Source organism: Tachyglossus aculeatus, chromosome 27 (assembly GCF_015852505.1).
Source record: "Tachyglossus aculeatus isolate mTacAcu1 chromosome 27, mTacAcu1.pri, whole genome shotgun sequence".
Lineage (NCBI taxonomy): Eukaryota > Metazoa > Chordata > Mammalia > Monotremata > Tachyglossidae > Tachyglossus > Tachyglossus aculeatus.
In genome coordinates, this window is record NC_052092.1 from 489,377 (window position 1) to 508,092 (window position 18,716).

General features: G+C 50.3%; 1 protein-coding gene across 1 annotated transcript in view; it reads right to left on the reverse strand.

Moving 5' to 3' along the window:
- Positions 1 to 18,716, reverse strand: part of MAMDC4 (MAM domain containing 4) — an 83,459-nt gene that overhangs the window by 25,647 nt on the left and 39,096 nt on the right. Inside the window, exons 15-20 of the mRNA XM_038767722.1 lie at positions 16,698 to 16,829; positions 12,713 to 12,829; positions 10,820 to 10,954; positions 7,119 to 7,252; positions 4,718 to 4,943; positions 2,499 to 2,636 (exon numbers count right to left, since the gene is read on the reverse strand). Coding sequence (XP_038623650.1) covers positions 2,499 to 2,636; positions 4,718 to 4,943; positions 7,119 to 7,252; positions 10,820 to 10,954; positions 12,713 to 12,829; positions 16,698 to 16,829 — 882 coding nt within the window. The remainder of the gene's footprint in view (positions 1 to 2,498; positions 2,637 to 4,717; positions 4,944 to 7,118; positions 7,253 to 10,819; positions 10,955 to 12,712; positions 12,830 to 16,697; positions 16,830 to 18,716) is intronic.

The window sequence follows — 18,716 nt, forward strand, 5'->3', positions numbered from 1 at the left end:
GACAACCTGATCACCTTGTAACTTCCCCAGTGCTTAGAACAGTGCTTTGCACAGAGTAAGCGCTTAATAAAACGCCATTATTAATACCATTCCCAGCAGCCCCGCTCTGCTCAGTGGAAAGAGCCCGGGCTTTGGAGTCAGGGGTCATGGGTTCAAATCCCAACTCCAACAAGTGTCAGTTGTGTGACTTTGGGCAAGTCACTTCACTTCTCTGGGCCTCAGTTCCCTCATCTGCAAAATGGGGATGAAGACTGTGAGCCCCTCATGGGACAACCTGATCACCTTGTAACTTCCCCAGCACTTAGAACAGTGCTTTGCACATAGTAAGGACTTAATAAAACACCATTATTAACACCATTCCCAGCAGCCCCGCTCTGCTCAGTGGAAAGAGCCCGGGCTTTGGAGTCAGGGGTTATGGGTTCGAATCCCAGCTCTGCCAAGTGTCAGCTGTGTGACGTTGGGCAAGTCACTTCACTTCTCTGAGCCTCAGTTCCTTCAGCTGCAAAATGGGGATGAAGACTGTGAGCCCTCCCATGGGACAACCTGATCACCTTGTAACTTCCCCAGCGCTTAGAACAGTGCTTTGCACATAGTAAGCGCTTAATAAAACACCATTATTAATACCATTCCCAGCAGCCCCGCTCCGCTCAGTGGAAAGAGCCCGGGCTTTGGAGTCAGGGGTCATGGGTTCGAATCCCAGCTCCACCAAGTGTCAGCTGGGTGACTTTGGGCAAGTCACTTCACTTCTCTGGGCCTCAGTTACCTCATCTGCAAAATGGGGATGAAGACTGTGAGCGCCCCCATGGGACAACCTGATCACCTTGTAACTTCCCCAGCACTTAGAACAGTGCCTTGCAGATAGTAAGCGCTTAATAAAATGCCATTATTAATACCATTCCCAGCAGCCCCACTCCACTCAGTGGAAAGAGCCCGGGCTTTGGAGTCAGAGGTCATGGGTTCGAATCCCGGCTCTGCCAATTGTCAACTGTGTGACTTTGGGCAAGTCACTTCACTTCTCTGGGCGACAGTTCCCTCATTTGGAAAATGGGGATGAAGACTGTGAGCCCCCCATGGGACAACCTGATCTCCTTGTAACCTCCCCAGCTTTTAGAACAGTACTTTGCACATAGTAAGCGCTTAATAAATGCCATTATTATTATTATTATTATTATTATTAATCACCCCATTCCCCGGCTCAGGAAGTTCAGAGCTTCCCCTCTCCCTGGTGGCTTCCCTTTCTGGAGACAGGATGGGGGACAGGGCGGTGGAGCGGACCGGCGGGACGCCCCACTTTTCCTCATCTCCACTCGCTCCCTCTGCTCTTCCCCCTTCCCCGCCCCACAGCGCGTGGCTCAGCGGCAAGAGCCCGGGCTTGGGAGTCCGAGGTCATGGGTTCAAATCCCAGCTCGGCCACTTGTCTGCTGTGTGACCTTGGGCAAGTCACTTCACTTCTCTGGGCTTCAGTGCCCTCATTTGGAAAATTGGGATGAAGACTGGGAGCCCCCCGTGGGACAACCTGATCACCTTGTAACCTCCCCGGAGCTTAGAACAGTGCTTGGCACATAGTAAGAGCTTAATAAATTCCATTATTATTATAAACTACATACATATTTATTACTCTATTTATTTATTTATTTTACTTGTACATATCTATCCTATTTATTTTATTTTGTTGGTATGTTTGGTTTTGTTCTCTGTCTCCCCCTTTTAGACTGTGAGCCCACTGTTGGGTAGGGACTGTCTCCATGTGTTGCCAATTTGTACTTCCCAAGCGCCTAGTACAGTGCTCTGCACATAGTAAGCGCTCAATAAATACGATTGATGATGATGATGATGATGATAAACTACAGAACAGCACTCTCCCCCACATTCATACCCCGACTAAAATCACATCTCCTCCAAATGCCCTTCTCTGAGTAACCCCAAACAGTGCTTGGCACATAGTAAGCGCTTAATAAATGCCATTATTATTATTATTATTATCAGAATAAATAGAATTATAGCTATATACACCTCATTAAGAAAATAAATGGACGAATATTCATTCATTCATTCATTCATTCGTATTTATTGAGCGCTTACTGTGTGCAGAGCACTGTACTACGCTCTTGGGAAGTACAAGTTCATTCATTCATTCGTGTTCATTGAGCGCTTACTGTGGGCAGAGCACTGGACTACATGCTTGGGAAGTTCAAGTTCATTCATTCACTCATTCATTCGTATTTATTGAGCGCTTACTGTGTGCAGAGCACCGTACTAAGCGCTCTCAAGTACAAGTCGGCAACATATAGAGACGGTCCCTACCCAACGGCAGGCGCTCACAGCCTAGAATATGTCGATGGAAAGGGGACGGGGTAGGGCTGAGGGATTGGTGCCCATTCCCAAGCGCTTAGTCCAGTGCTCTGCACCCAGTAAGCGCTCAATAAATAGGATTGGAATGAATGAAAACGAAATGGAGGGCGGGGGGTAGGGACAGGACGGGAGAAGGGGGCTCTCACCGGGTTTGAGGGGGCTCATCCGATACCAGAAGATCAGGCAGCCGGGTTGGGGTAGGGGGGCGTTTTCGCTGGACGTCATGGTGGCCCCTTGGCCCCGGGGCAGCACATTGGGGCTGGTGTCCGCCATCATAAAGTAGCCTGCCGTCCAGACAGTGGAGTTAGCTACCCGCCCTCAGTCCCTCCCGCCATCCCCAACCCACCCTGGCCTCCCCCGCCCGGTGGGCCGTAGCCAGTGACTAGTCCAGTGGGCTAGTAAGCACAGGGTAATAATAATAATAATAATAATAATGTCATTTGTTAAGCGCTTACTACATGCCAAGCACTGTTCTAAGCGCTGGGGTGGATACAAGGTCATCAGGTTGTCCCACGTGGGGCTCACGGTCTTCATCCCCGTTTGACAGATGAGGGAACTGAGGCCCACAGAAGTGTTGCCAGCTTGTACTTCCCAAGCGCTTAGTCCAGTGCTCTGCACTCAGTAAGCGCTCAATAAACACGATTGAATGAATGAATGAACGAATGAATGAAAGTGACTTGTCCAAGGTCACACAGCTGACAAGTGAGCCCACTGTTGGGTAGGGACTGTCTCTCTATGTTGCCAATTTGTACTTCCCAAGCGCTTAGTACAGTGCTCTGCACTCAGTAAGCGCTCAATAAACACGATTGAATGAATGAATGAATGAGTGAAAGTGACTTGTCCAAGGTCACACAGCTGACAAGTGAGCCCACTGTTGGGTAGGCACTGTCTCTATATGTTGCCAATTTGTACTTCCCAAGCGCTTAGTGCAGTGCTCTGCACACAGTAAGTGCTCAATAAACACGACTGAATGAATGAATGAATGAATGAAAGTGACTTGTCCAAGGTCACACAGCTGACAAGTGAGCCCACTGTTGGGTAGGGACTGTTTCTATATGTTGCCAATTTGTACTTCCCAAGCGCTTAGTCCAGTGCTCTGCACACAGTAAGCGCTCGATAAATACGATTGATGATGATGATGACAAGTGGCGGAGCTGGGATTTGAACCCACGACCTCGGACTCCAAAGCCCGGGCTCTTTCCACTGAGCCGCTAATGCTTCCTTCCCCTTAAATGAGGCATGGCTCAGTGGAAAGAGCCCGGGCTTTGGAGTCCAAGGTCGTGGGTTCAAATCCCAGCTCTGCCAACCGTCAGCTGTGTGGCTTTGGGCCAGTCACTTCACTTCTCTGGGCCTCAGTGACCTCATCTGGAAAATGGGGATGAAGACCGTGAGCCCCCCGTGGAACCACCTGATCACCTTGTAACCTCCCCAGCGCTTAGAACAGTGCTTTGCACATAGTAAGCGCTTCACAAATACCATCATTATCATTATTATTATTAACACTGTGAGCCCCACATGGGACAACCTGATTACCTTGGCGCAGAGTGAGCGCTCAACAAACACTATTATTCTTTCAATCATTCATTTTTTTTTTATAATGGCATTTATTAAGCGCTTACTATGTGCAAAGCACTGTTCTAAGCGCTGGGGAGGTTACAAGGTGATCAGGTTGTCCCACAGGGGGCTCACAGTCTTAATGCCCATTTTACAGATGAGGGAACTGAGGCCCAGAGAAGTTAAGTGACTTGCCCAAAGTCACACAGCTGACATTTGGCAGAGCCGGGATTCGAACCCATGGCCTCTGACTCCAAAGTCCGGGCTCTTTCCACTGAGCTACGCTGCTTCTAATTCATTCATCCAATCGTATTTATTGAGCGCCTCCTGTGTGCAGAGCACTGTACTAAGCGCTTGGGAAGTCCAAGTTGGCAACATATAGAGACGGTCCCTACCCAACAACGGGCTCACAGTCTAGAGAAGCAGCGTGGCTGAACGGAAAGAGCCCGGGCTTTGGAGTCCGAGGTCATGGGTTCAAATCCCGGCCCTGCCACTTGTCAGCTGTGTGACTTGGGGCGAGTCACTTCACTTCTCTGGGCCTCCGTCACGTCATCTGGAAAATGGGGATGAAGACGGTGAGCCCCCCGTGGGACCGCCTGGTCACCTTGTAACTTCCTCAGCGCTTAGGACAGTGCTTTGCACATAGTAAGCGCTTAATAAAGGCCATTATTATTATTAGAAGGGGGAGAGCCCGTTATTATTATTATTATAGAGGTAGTAGTAGTACTTAATAAGCGCTTATTGTGCCAGGCTTGAGGGGGGCCTGTATTGGGAGGTGGGAACCGGACCCACCCGGCCGCCCGTTCCCTACCTCTGGCCGTCTCCGTGGTGTGGTCAGCGCCCGGGCCGGGGGTCGTGGCGGTCCCGCCGGTGGTGTTCCCCCGGCGCGTCCAGCCCTTGGTCCCGGCGGATGAGAATCCGCAATCCGAGTCCTCGAAGGAGCAGCGCCTGGGAGCCCAGCAGGGCCCAGGCCGCACGGTGATGTCGTCCAGGGCCATGTCGCCGTGGAAACCATCCCTCTCCGCCTCGAACACCAGCTGTGGGGGGAGAGGATTCAGTCATTTAGTCATTCAATGTATTTATTGAGCGCTTACTATGTGCAGAGCACTGGACTGAGCGCTTGGGAAGTCCAAGTTGGCAACGTATGGAGACGGTCCCTACCCACCAACGGGCTCACGGTCTAGAAGGGGGAGACGGACGACAAAACGAAACACGTGGACAGGTGGCAAGTCGTCAGGATAAATGGAAATAAAGCTAGATTCATTCATTCACGCATTCCATCGTATTTATTGAGCGCTTACTGTGTGCAGAGCACTGGACTAAGCGCTTGGGAAGGCCAAGTCGGCAACATAGAGAGATGGTCCCTACCCACCAACGGGCTCACGGTCTAGAAGGGGGAGACGGACGACAAAACACGTGGACAGGTGTCTAAATCATCAGAATAAATAGAATTATGGCTATATTTCATTCATTCATTCATTCGGTCGTATTTATTGAGCGCTTACTGTGTGCAGAGCACTGGACTAAGCGCTTGGGAAGTCCAAGTCGGCAACCTATAGAGACGGTCCCTACCAACAACGGGCTCACAGTCTAGAAGAAGCAATCTAGAGAAGCACCGTGGCTCAGTGGAAAGAGCCCGAGCTTTGGAGTCAGAGGTCATGGGTTCTAATCCTGACTCCACGACACGTCTGCTGTGTGACTTTGGGCAAATCACTTCACTTCTCTGGGCCTCAGTTCCCTCATCTGTCAGCTTGTACTTCCCAAACGCTTAGTCCAGTGCTCTGCACGCAGTAAGCGCTCAATAACCACTTGTCTGCTGTGTGACCTTGGGCAAGTCGCTTCACTTCTCTGAGTCTCAGTTCCCTCATCTGTAAAATGGGGATTAAGACTGTGAGCCCCACGTGGGACAACCTGATCACCTTGTATTCCCCCAGCGCTTAGAACAGTTCTTTGCACATAGTAAGCGCTTAACAAAATGCCATCATTCATTTATTTATTTATAAATATGATCGAATGAATGAATGAATAAATAAAATGGGGATGAAGACTGGGAGCCCCCCGTGGGACCACCTGCTCACCTTGTAAACCCCCAGCGCTTAGAACAGTGCTTTGCACATAGTAAGCACTTAACAAAATGCCATCATCTATTTATTTATTTATAAATACGATTGAATGAATGAATTTATGAATAAAATGGGGATGAAGACTGTGAGCCCCCCGGGGGACCACCTGCTCACCTTGTAAGCTCCCCAGCGCTTAGCACAGTGCTTTGCACATAGTAAGCGCTTAATAAATGCTATCATCATCATTATTATTCGAAGGGGGAGACAGACAACAAAACAAAACAGGTGGACAGGTGTCAAGTCATCAGAATAAATAGAAATAAAGCTGGATTCATTCATTCATTCATCCAATCGTATTCACTCATTCATTCAATCAATCGTATTCATGCATTCATTGAAGCAGCGTGGCTCAGTGGAAAGAGCCCGGGCTTTGGAGTCAGAGGTCATGGGTTCGAATCCCGACTCCACCACATGTCTGCTGTGTGACCTTGGGCAAGTCCCTTCACTCCTCTGAGCCTAAGTTCCCTCATCTGTAAAATGGGGATTAAGATTGTGAGCCTCACGTGGGACAACCCGATCACCACGTAACCTCCCCAGCGCTTCGAACAGTGCTTTGCACACAGTAAGCGCTTAATAAATGCCATTATTATTATTATTCATTCATTCATTCCATCATGCCTGTATATATGTTTGTACATATTTATTACTCTATTTATTTATTTATTTTACTTGTACATATCTATTCTATTCATTTTCTTTTGTTAGTACGTTCGGTTTTGGTTTTTTTTTTTCTCCGTCTCCCCCTTTTAGACCGTGAGCCCACTGTTGGGTAGGGACCGTCTCTAGATGTTGCCAATCTGTACTTCCCAAGCGCTTAGTCCAGTGCTCTGCACATAGTAAGCGCTCAGTCAATATGATTGATCGATTGATCATATTTATTGAGCGCTTCCAGGGTGCAGAGCACTGGACTAAGCTTGGGAAGTCCAAGTTGGCAACGTCTAGATGCACATCATTCACAAAATGAATAATAATAATAATAATAATAATAATAATGGCATTCGTTAAGCGCTTACTATGTGCAAAGCACTGTTCTAGAAGAGTCAAAAGGTAGAGGGGGGAGAAGGGTCAAAAAGGCCTCCCACGGCTCACCTGGAACCTGCCGCTCAGGTCAGGGTGATGGAGAGTGGTCCAGCCTTCGTGCCACAGGTTGCCGTGAGTCCCCGTCCTGGCCCACAGCCGGGCGTCTGGCTCCCCGGGTCGTCTCAACAGTAGGCCCAGGGTCCCTGCGGACGGCCAGGATGGGATCAATCAATCAATCAATCGTATTTATTGAGCGCTTACTGTGTGCAGAGCACTGTACTAAGCACTTGGGAAGTACAAGTTGGCAACATATAGAGACAGTCCCTACCCAACAGTGGGCTCACAGTCTAAAAGGGGATGAGGGAGAGGCCTCCCCAGCCCTGATGTCAATCAATCAGTCAATCGTATTTATTGAGCGCTTACTATGGGCGGAGCACTGGACTAAGCGCTTGGGAAGTCCAAATTGGCAACACATAGAGACGGTCCCTACCCAACGGCGGGCTCACGGTCTAAAAGGGGGAGGCAGAGAACAAAGCCAAACGTACCAAAAGAATAAAATAAATAGGATAGAAATGTACAAGTAAAATAAATAAATAAATAGAGTAATAAATATGTCCTCACGTCACCCCACTGAGCCCCAAAATTCCCCTACCTCCCACAGCCCCAAGCTAAAATAAAGTCCTCTCCCCCCTCTCCATCCCCCCGCCTTACCTCCTTCCCCTCCCCACAGCACCTGTATATATCTATATACATATATATTACTCTATTTATTGATTTATTTTACTTGTACATATTTATTCTGTATATATGTATATATGGTTGTACATATTTATTACTCTATTTATTTATTTACTTATTTTACTTGTACATTTCCGTCCTATTTATTTTATTTTGTTGGTATGTTTGGTTTTGTTCTCTGTCTCCCCCTTTTAGACCGTGAGCCCGCTGTTGGGGAGGGACTGTCTCTATGTGTTGCCAATTTGGACTTCCCAAGCGCTTAGTACAGTGCTCTGCACATAGTAAGCGCTCAAGAAATACGATTGATTGATTGATTGATTGATTATTCTACTTATTTTATTTTGTTAATATGTCTGGTTTTGTTCTCTGCTTCCCCCTTCTAGCCTGTGAGCCCGCTGTTGGGTAGGGGCCGTCTCTAGATGTTGCCAACTTGGACTTCCCAAGCGCTTAGTACAGTGCTCTGCACACAGTGAGCGCTCAATAAATACGATTGATTGATTGATTGATTGATTGATGTATATATGCTTGTACGGACCTGGGGCAAGTCACTTCTCTGAGCTTCAGTTACCTCATCTGTAAAATGGGGATTACGACTGTGAGCCCCCCGTGGGCCAACCTGATCACCTTGTATCCCCCCCAGCGCTTAGAACAGTGCTTTGCACATAGTAAGCGCTTAATAAATGCCATTATTATTATCACTATTTTTCTCGTTACTCCGCAAGTGGCCAGTACAGTGCCCTACCTCCAGCAGGTGCTCAATAACTACTGTAGATGCCCACGCTAAAATGTCTCAAAAACTGAGGCACTCTTATAGATAAATAATAATAATAATGATGGCATTTATTAAGCACTTACTATGGGCAAAGCACTGTTCTAAACGCTGGGATTACATCTAATCCTAGAATGCTAGGAGTAGATTTAGCTAATAATAATAATAATAATGGCATTTGTTAAGCACTTACTATGTACAAAGCACCGTTCTAAGCACTGGGGAGTTTACAAGGTGATCAGGTGGTCCCACTGGGGGGGCTCACAGTCTTCATCCCCATTTTCCAGATGAGGTCACTGAGGCCCAGAGAAGTGAAATGACTTGCCCGAAGTCACACAGCTGACTAGTGGCGGAGGCGGAATTCGAACCCATGACCTCTGACTCCAAAGCCCGGGCTCTTTCCACTGAGCCACACTGCTTTTTCAAGATCTGGATCTGCTCGATTTATGTGTTTTAGCTCCTGGAGTTGGAGATATTTTTGTGTTTTCCCCCCTTGTTAGAGGGAGGAACTCCCTGCAGGAGAAGAACACATCACTCTTTTATTCCAGACTTCTCAGGCGTCTAATATAGAGCCAAGTATCAACTGGAACCTCAATAAATACCACTTCTACTACTACTACTAATTATTATTATATAATAAATACACAAATATAATTATATAATACATACGATGATAATAATTGTGGTGATCGTTAAGCTCTTACTATGTGCTATGAGAAGCAGCGTGGCTCAGCGGAAAGAGCCCGGGCTTTGGAGTCAGAGGGCATGGGTTCAAATCCCGGCTCTGCCAACTGTCAGCTGTGTGACTTTGGGCAAGTCACTTCACTTCTCTGGGCCTCAGTTACCCCATCTGGAAAATGGGGGTGAAGACTGTGAGCCCCCCGCAGGACAACCTGATCACCTTGTCACCTCCCCAGCGCTTAGAACAGGGCTTTTCACATAGTAAGTGCTTAATAAATGCCATTATTATTATTATTATTATTAGAGAGAAGCAGCATGGAAGAGCACAGGCTTGGGAGTCAGAGGTCATGGGTTCTAATCTCGGCTCCTCCACTTTGCTGCGTGACCTTGGGCAAGTCACTTCACTTCTCTGTGCCTCAGTTACCTCATCTGGAAAACGGGGATTAAAACTGTGAGCCCCCCGTGGGACCACCTGATCACCTTGTAACCTCCCCAGCGCTTAGAACAGCGCTTGGCACATAGTAAGGACCTGTATATATGTATATATGTTTGTACATATTTATTACTCTATTTATGTATTCATTTTACTTGTACACATTTATTCTATTTATTTTATTTTGCTAACGTTTTGTTTTGTTGTCTGTCTCCCCCTTCTAGACTGTGAGCCCGCTGTTGGCTCTAGATGTTGCCAACTTGGACTTCCCAAAGCGCTTAGTCCAGTGCTCTGCACACAGTAAGCGCTCAATAAATACGACTGAATGAATGAATGAATTCGGGATTCGAACCCATGACCTTCCGCCTCCCAAAAGAACCTTCTGACCCCCAGGCCCGATCTCTGCCCACTAGGACAGTGGACACTAGGACTTGAGAAGCAGCGCGGCTCAGTGGAAAGAGCCCGGGCTTTGGAGTCCGAGGTCATGGGTTCGAATCCCATTTGTACTTTGTACTTCCCAAGCACTTGGTACAGTGCTCTGCACATAGTAAGCGCTCAATAAATACGATTGATGAATCCCGGCTCCGCCACTGGTCAGCTGTGTGACTCTGGGCAAGTCACTTCATTCATTCAGTCGTATTTCTTGAGCGCTTAACTGCGTGCAGAGCACTGGACTAAGCGCTTGGGAAGTCCAAGCAGGCAACATCTAGAGACAGTCCCTACCCAACGGCGGGCTCACAGTCTAGAAGGGGGAGACGGACGGCAAAACCAAACATATTAACAAAATAAAATCAGTAGAATAAATACGTACAAGTAACTTCTGTGGGCCTCAGTGACCTCACCTGGAAAATGGGGATGAAGACTGTGAGCCCGCCTGTGGGACAACCCGATCACCTTGTAACGTCCCCAGCGCTTAGAACAGTGCTTGGCACACAATAAGGGCTTAATAAATCATCATCACCATCAATCGTATTTATTGAGCGCTTACTACGTGCAGAGCACTGTACTAAGCGCTTGGGAAGTACAAATTGGCAACATAGAGAGACCGTCTCTACCCAACAGTGGGCTCACGGTCTAAAAGGGGGGATAAATGCCATCAGTAGGCCCAACCCCTGCCCACCGGACGCCCTCCCGGGCCCGATTACTTACCGATCTGCGGCCCGTATAAATGATACCAGAAGGAGAGGCACTGGACCGAAGTCGCGGGCACCTGGGGGGCGGTGAGCAGGTGGGCCCGGGACCCCCGAGATGGGGGGGACGTGGGGTCCAGATACACGTAGTAGCCTGCGGACGACAGCGGGGAGGACGAGGAGGAGGAGGAGGAGGAGGAGGAGGAAGGGGACCTTCACCAGAGGCCGGTCAACCTCCCGCTCTCCCCCATCCTATCCTCCTTCCATCCCTCTGCCCACCTCCCGCCCCCCGTGTGCCCACCGGCTGCCCCAGGGGGAAGACAGAGTAGCCCGGAAGTCAGAAGGACCTGGGTTCTAATCCCGGCTCCGCCACCTGTCAGCTGTGTGACCTTGAACAAGTCACTTCCGCCAAGCTCGCTCTCTTCCTCCCTTCAAGGCCCTGCTGAGAGCTCACCTCCTCCAGGAGGCCTTCCTTCCTCTCCCCCTCGCCCCCCTCTCCATCCCCCCCATCTTACCTCCTTCCCTTCCCCACAGCACCTGGATATATGTATATATGGTTGTACATATTTATTACTCTATTTATTTATTTTACTTGTACACTTCTATCCTATTTATTTTATTTTGTTGGTATGTTTGGTTCTGTTCTCTGTCTCCCCCTTTTAGACTGTGAGCCCACTGTTGGGTAGGGACTGGCTCTCTGTGTTGCCAATTTGGACTTCCCAAGCGCTTAGTACAGTGCTCTGCACATAGTAAGCGCTCAATAAATACGATTGATTGATTGATTGATTGATTGATGGATTTCTCTAGGCCTCGGTTCCCTCGTCTGTAAAATGGGGATTAGGTCTGTGAGCCCCACGTCGGACGGGGGCTGTGCCCAATAAGAAGCAGCGTGGCTCGGTGGAGAGAGCCCGGGGTTTTGGAGTCAGAGGTCATGGGTTCAAATCCCGGCTCCGCCACTTGTCAGCTGGGTGACTTTGGGCGAGTCACTTCACTTCTCTGGGCCTCAGTGACCTCATCTGGAAAATGGGGATGAAGACTGTGGGCCCCCCGTGGGCCAACCTGATCGCCTTGTAACCTCTCCAGCGCTCAGAACAGTGCTTTGCACATAGTAAGCGCTTAATAAAAATGCCATCATCATTCTTATTATTCTCTGGGCCTCAGTGACCTCATCTGGAAAATGGGGATAAAGACTGTGAGCTCCCCATGGGCCAAGCTGATTGCCTTGTAACCTCTCCAGTGCTCAGAACAGTGCTTTGCACATAGTAAGCGCTTAATAAAAATGCCATCATCATTCTCATTATTCTCTGGGCCTCAGTGACCTCACCTGGAAAATGGGGATGAAGACTGTGGACCCCCGGTGGGACAACCTGATCACCTTGTAACCTCTCCAGCGCTCAGAACAGTGCTTTGCACATAGTAAGTGCTTAATAAAAATGCCATCATCATTATTATTCTCTGGGCTTCAGTGACCTCATTTGGAAAATGGGGATGCAGACGGTGGGCCCCCGGTGGGACAACCTGATCACCTTGTAACCTCTCCAGCGCTCAGAACAGTGCTTTGCACATAGTAAGCGCTTCATAAAAATGCCATCATCATTATTATTATTCTCTGGGCTTCAGTGACCTCATCTGGAAAATGGGGATGAAGACTGTGAACCCCCCGTGGGACTATCCGATCACTTTGTATCCCCCCAGTGCGTAGAACAGCATCATCATCAATGGTATTTATTGAGCGCTTACTGTGTGCAGAGCACTGTACCAAGCGCTTGGGAAGTACAAGTTGGCAACATGTAGAGACGGTCCCTACCCAACGACAGTGCTTGGCACATAGTAAGCGCTTATAAAATGCCATTATTAATTAATTAATTCGTTAGAGAGGGGTGAGGGAGGGCCGGCGTCGGGCCAGGCCTACCTCGGCCCGTGGTGTGGTCGTATCCAGGGCCCCGGTTACTGGACCGGCTCCAGACGGCGTCGCTCCTCCTCTCCGGGTACCAGCCGCACATGCTCTTCTCAAAGTTACACGACAGCTCTGCCCGGGTGGGCCAAGAAAGGCAGGGAGAAGCGGGGGGAAGAAGGAGGAGAGGAGGCCGGAGCGGGAAAGATTCCCTCGTCATCCCAAAATGGCTCCTCCTCCCCCGGCTCCCAGCCACCCTGGGATTTCCAGCCCGGCCCCTGACCGAGAGGACCGTTCCTCTCCGGATTTGAGGAGCGTCCCGGGACGGAATGGGGGGGTACCTGGGGCTTCCAAGGGGGGCAGGTTGGGGTCACAGTTCTCAAACTTCACGTTGTCCACGGCGGCTACGGGCGAGCCGGGGGCTTCCGGATCGATATGCCCCAGGAGCTCCAGCTGGGCCCGGGGAAAGGAAACGGCCCGTGAGCCCGTCGTTGGGCAGGGGGCCGCCTCTACGGGGTGCCGACTTGGACTTCCCGAGCGCTTAGTCCAGTGCTCTGCACGCAGCAAGCGCTAAGTAAGTACGGCTGAAGGAATGAACGAATGGAAAGCGAGACTCCTTGTCTTCCCTCCCAAACCTTGCCCTCCCCCTGACTTTCCCATCTCTGTGGACGGCACTACCATCCTTCCCGTCTCACAAGCCCGCAACCTTGGTGTCATCCTCGACTCCGCTCTCTCATTCAGCCCTCACATCCAAGCCGTCACCAAAACCTGCCGGTCTCAGCTCCACAACATTGCCAAGATCCGCCCTTTCCTCTCCATCCCAACCACTCCCCTGCTCGTTCAAGCTCTCATCCTATCCCGTCTGGACTACTGCATCGGCCTTCTCTCTGATCTCCCATCCTCGTGTCTCTCTCCACTCCAATCCATACTTCATGCCGCTGCCCGGATTATCTTTGTCCAGAAACGCTCTGGGCATGTTACTCCCCTCCTCAAAAATCTCCAGTGGCTCCCAATCAATCTGCGCATCAGGCAGAAACTCCATCCATCCCCTGGCCCCCTCCTACCTCACCTCCCTTCTGTCCTTCTCCATCGCAGCCCGCACCCTCCGCTCCTCTGCCGCTAATCTCCTCCCTGTACCTCGCTCTCGCCCGTCCCGCCATCGACCCCCGGCCCACGTCCTCCCCCGGGCCTGGAATGCCCCCAATCCCTCTGCCCATCCGCCAAGCTCGCTCTCTTCCTCCCTTCAAGGCCCTGCTGAGAGCTCACCTCCTCCAGGAGGCCTTCCCAGACTGAGCCCCTTCCTTCCTCTCCCCCTCGTCCCCCTCTCCATCCCCCCATCTTACCTCCCTCCCTTCCCCACAGCACCTGTACATATGTATATATGTTTGTACAGATTTTTTTTTACTCTATTTATTTATTTAATTTATTTGTACACATCTATTCTATTTATTTTATTTTGTTAGTATGTTTGGTTTTGTTCTCTGTCTCCCCCTTTTAGACCGTGAGCCCGCCGTTGGGTAGGGACCGTCTCTACATGTTGCCAATCTGGACTTCCCAAGCGCTTCGTTCAGTGCTCTGCACATAGTAAGCGCTCAATAAATACGATTGATGGTGATGATGATGATGATGAGGCTGGCTTTCGCGGCCTGCTGCCCGCTCCCCCCGTCATCTCCGGCCCGCTACCTGGAAAGGCCGGTCTCTTTGTCCCAGGGGCACCTTCACGTAGGTCCATTCGGCACCGCTCAGGCCCCGGCCTTGCCAGGCCGGCCTCCGCGTGCCCTCCTCTGCCACGCTGAGGGCCAGGAACCCTGCGGGACGGACCGGGGGTCACCCACCGGGGACGGGGGGCCGCTCCGGGGAGACCCCCGGAGACGGACCACCTCCCCCTGCCTCCATTTAGTCTCCTTCCCCCCGCCCTTTCCAGCCTGGGAAGGCCCAGGAGAGAGAAGGGACGTGGCTCGGCGGAAATAATAATAATCACGATGGCATCTATTAAGCGCTTACTATGTGCCAAGCGCCGTTCCAAGCACTGGGGAGGTTACGAGACGATGAGGTTGGCCCACGGCGGGGGGGCTCGAGGTCTTCATCCCCATTTTACGGATGAGGGAACCGAGGCCCAGAGAAGCGAAGCGACTCGCCCAAAGTCGCACGGCTGGCAGTTGGCGGAGCCGGGATTGGAACCCATGACCTCCGACTCCAGAGCAGCGGCGTGGCTCAGTGGAAAGAGCCCGGGCTTTGGAGTCGGAGGTCAGGGGTTCGAGTCCCGGCTCCGCCACATGTCTGCTGTGTGACCTCGGGCGAGTCACTGAACTTCTCGAAGCCTCAGCTACCTCATCTGTAAAATGGGGATGATGACTGTAAGCCCCATGTGGGCCAACCTGATCACCTTGTATCCCCCACCAGCGCTTAGAACAGTGCTTCGCGCATAGTAAGCGCTTAACAAATGCCATCATTTTAAGCGCTCAGTACAGTGCTCTGCACATAGTAAGCGCTCAATAAATACGATTGATGATGATGATGGAAAGAGCCCGGGCTTTGGAGTCAGAGGTCATGGGTTCGAATCCCAGCTCCGCCACACGTCTGCTTCGTGACCTTGGGCAAGTCTCTTAGCTTCTCTGAGCCTCAGTTACCTCCTGGCCTGGAATGCCCCCAATCCCTCCGCCCATCCGCCAAGCTCGCTCTCTTCCTCCCTTCAAGGCCCTGCTGAGAGCTCACCTCCTCCAGGAGGCCTTCCCAGACTGAGCCCCTTCCTTCCTCTCCCCCTCGTCCCCCTCTCCATCCCCCCCATCTTACCTCCTTCCCTTCCCCACAGCACCTGTATATATGGATATATGTTCGTACAGATTTATTACTCTATTTATTTTACTTGTACATACCTATTTTATTTATTTTATTTTGTTAGTATGTTTGGTTTTGTTCTCTGTCTCCCCCTTTTAGACTGTGAGCCCACTGTTGGGTAGGGACTGTCTCTCTATGTTGCCAATTTGTACTTCCCAAGCGCTTAGTCCAGTGCTCTGCACACAGTAAGCGCTCAATAAATACGATTGATGATGATGATGATGATGATGATGATTAAGACTGTGAGCCCCATGTGGGACAACCTGACCACCTTGTATCGCCCCAGCGCTTAGAACAGTGCTTTGCACATAGTAAGCGCTTAACAAACGCCGTAATTATTACCAGCACTTAGAACAGTGCTTGGCACATAGTAAGCGCTTAACAAACGCCGTAATTATTATTACCAGCGCTTAGAACAGTGCTTTGCACAGAGTAAGCGCTTAACAAATGCCATCATTATCATTATAAGGGAAAAGTCAGGCAGAACCCAGCAGCGCGGCTCAGTGGAAAAGAGCCCGGGCTTTGGAGCCAGAGGTCATGGGTTCAAATCCTGGCTCCGCCACTTGTCAGCTGGGTGACTTTGGGCGAGTCACTTCTCTGGGCCTCAGTTCCCTCATCTGGCAAATGGGGATGAAGACCGTGAGCCCCCCCGTGGGACAACCTGATCACCTTGTAACCTCCCCGGCGCTTAGAACAGTGCTTGGCACAGAGTAAGCGCTTAACAAATGCCATCATTATCATTATAAGGGAAAAGTCAGGCAGAACCCAGCAGCGCGGCTCAGTGGAAAAGAGCCCAGGCTTTGGAGTCACAGGTCATGGGTTCAAATCCCAGCTCCGCCACTTGTCAGCTGTGTGACTTTGGGCGAGTCACTTCTCTGGGCCTCAGTTCCCTCATCTGTAAAATGGGGATGAAGACCGTGAGCCCCACGCGGGACAACCTGATCACCTTGTAACCTCCCCGGCGCTTAGAACAGTGCTTGGCACATAGTAAGCGCTTAATAAATGTTATTATTATTATTATTATTATTCCCTGCCTGACTCCAGGGGCCAGGGCCTCGCGTCCGGGGAAGGCCGGGAGCCGGGGCCCGGCCCGGTGGGTGAGCTCCGCATGCCGGGGCGGACCAGGCCGGGCCGGACCGGGGGTCCGGGTGAGGGCAGCGCCCACCTTCGGGGCCGCTCCGGAGGAAATATGCCAGGTGGAGGGTGCAGTCGGGGCCGGAGGGGCCCAGCGGGAGGGTACGTGCCCGGGCCGGGCCCCAAAACTGCCCCCACGCCTTCTGCAGACTCAGGAAGTGACCTGCAAAGAGAGCCAGACGACATAATAATAAGAATAATAACAATAAAGTCGGCATTACTACGTGCAGAGCACTGTTCTAAGCGCTGGGCGGGATACAAAGTGATCACGTTCACAGTCTTCATCCCCATTTTACAGACGCGGCTCAGAGAAGTCAAGTTGACTTCCCCGAGGTCACACAGCAGACACGTGGCGGAGGCGGTATTCGAACCCATGGCCTCGGACTCAAAGCCCGGGCTGTTTCCACTGAGCCACGCTGAGTTGACATCTGTCCCCTCCCCCGGGGCACATACTGGGGAACCTCCTCTGGGCAGACCCCCCTGACTCCCCGGGGACACTGACTGATGATGGCGATGCCATTTGCTAAATACGATTATTGAAATACGTATTTTATTGAATACGATTGATGATTCGCGAAGCGCTTACTATGTGCAAAGCCCTGTTCTGAGCGCTGGCGGGGGGGATACAAGGTCATCAGCTTGTCCCTCGTGGGGCTCACAGAGAAGCAGGGTGGCTCAGTGGGAAGAGCACGGGCTCTGGAGCCAGAGGTCATGGGTTCGAATCCCGGCTCCGCCACATGTCTGCTGTGGGACCTTGGGCAAGTCACTTCACTTCTCTGAGCCTCAGTGACCTCATCTGTAAAATGGGGATTAAGACTGTGAGCCCCACGTGGGACAACCTGACCACCTTGTAACCTCCCCAGCGCTTGGAACAGTGCTTGGCACATAGTAAGTGCTTAACAAATGCCATCATTATTATTATTAGTATTAAGTCACTTCACTTCTCTGGGCCTCAGTTACCTCATCTGGAAAATGGGGATTAAGACTGTGAGCCCCCCATGGGACAACGTGATCACCTTGTAACCTCTCCAGCACTTAGAACAGTGCTTGGCATATAGTAAGTGCTTAATAAATGCCATCATTATTATTATTATTATTATTAAGTCACTTCCCTTCTCTGGGCCTCAGTTACCTCATCTGGAAAATGGGGATTAAGACCGTGAGCCCCCCATGGGACAACATGATCACCTTGTAACCTCCTCAGCGCTTAGAACAGTGCTTATCACATAGTAAGCACTTAACAAGAGCCATCATTATTATTATTATTATTATTATTATTAAGTCACTTCACTTCTCTGTGCCTCAGTTACCTCATCTGGAAATTGGGATGAAGACTGTGAGCCCCCCGTGGGACAACCTGATCACCTTGTAACCTCCCCGGCGCTTAGAACAGTGCTTGGCACATAGTAAGCGCTTAACAAGTGCCATCATTATTATGATGATGTGATGATGATGATTATTAAGTCACTTCACTTCAAATGCCATCATTATTATTATTATTAAGTCACTTCACTTCTCTGGGCCTCAGTTACCTCATCTGGAAATGGGGATGAAGACTGTGAGCCCCCCTGTGGGACAACCTGATCACCTTGTAACCTCCCCGGCGCTTAGAACAGTGCTTGGCACATAGTAAGCGCTTAACAAGTGCCATCATTATTATGATGATGATGATGATTAAGTCACTTCACTTCAAATGCCATCATTATTACCCCCCATCTTACCTCCTTCCCTTCCCCACAGCACCTGTATATATGTATATATGTTTGTACATATTTTTTACTCTTTATTTATTTATTTTATTTGTACATATCTATTCTATTTCTTTTATTTTGTGAGTATGTTTGGTTTCGTTCTCCGTCTCCCCCTTTTAGACTGTGAGCCCACTGTTGGGTAGGGACTGTCTCTAGATGTTGCCAATTCGGACTTCCCAAGCGCTTAGTCCAGTGCTCTGCACACAGTAAGCACTCAATAAATACGATTGATGACGATGACGATGATGATTATTAAGTCCCTTCACTTCTCTGGGCCTCAGTTCCCTCATCCGGAAAAT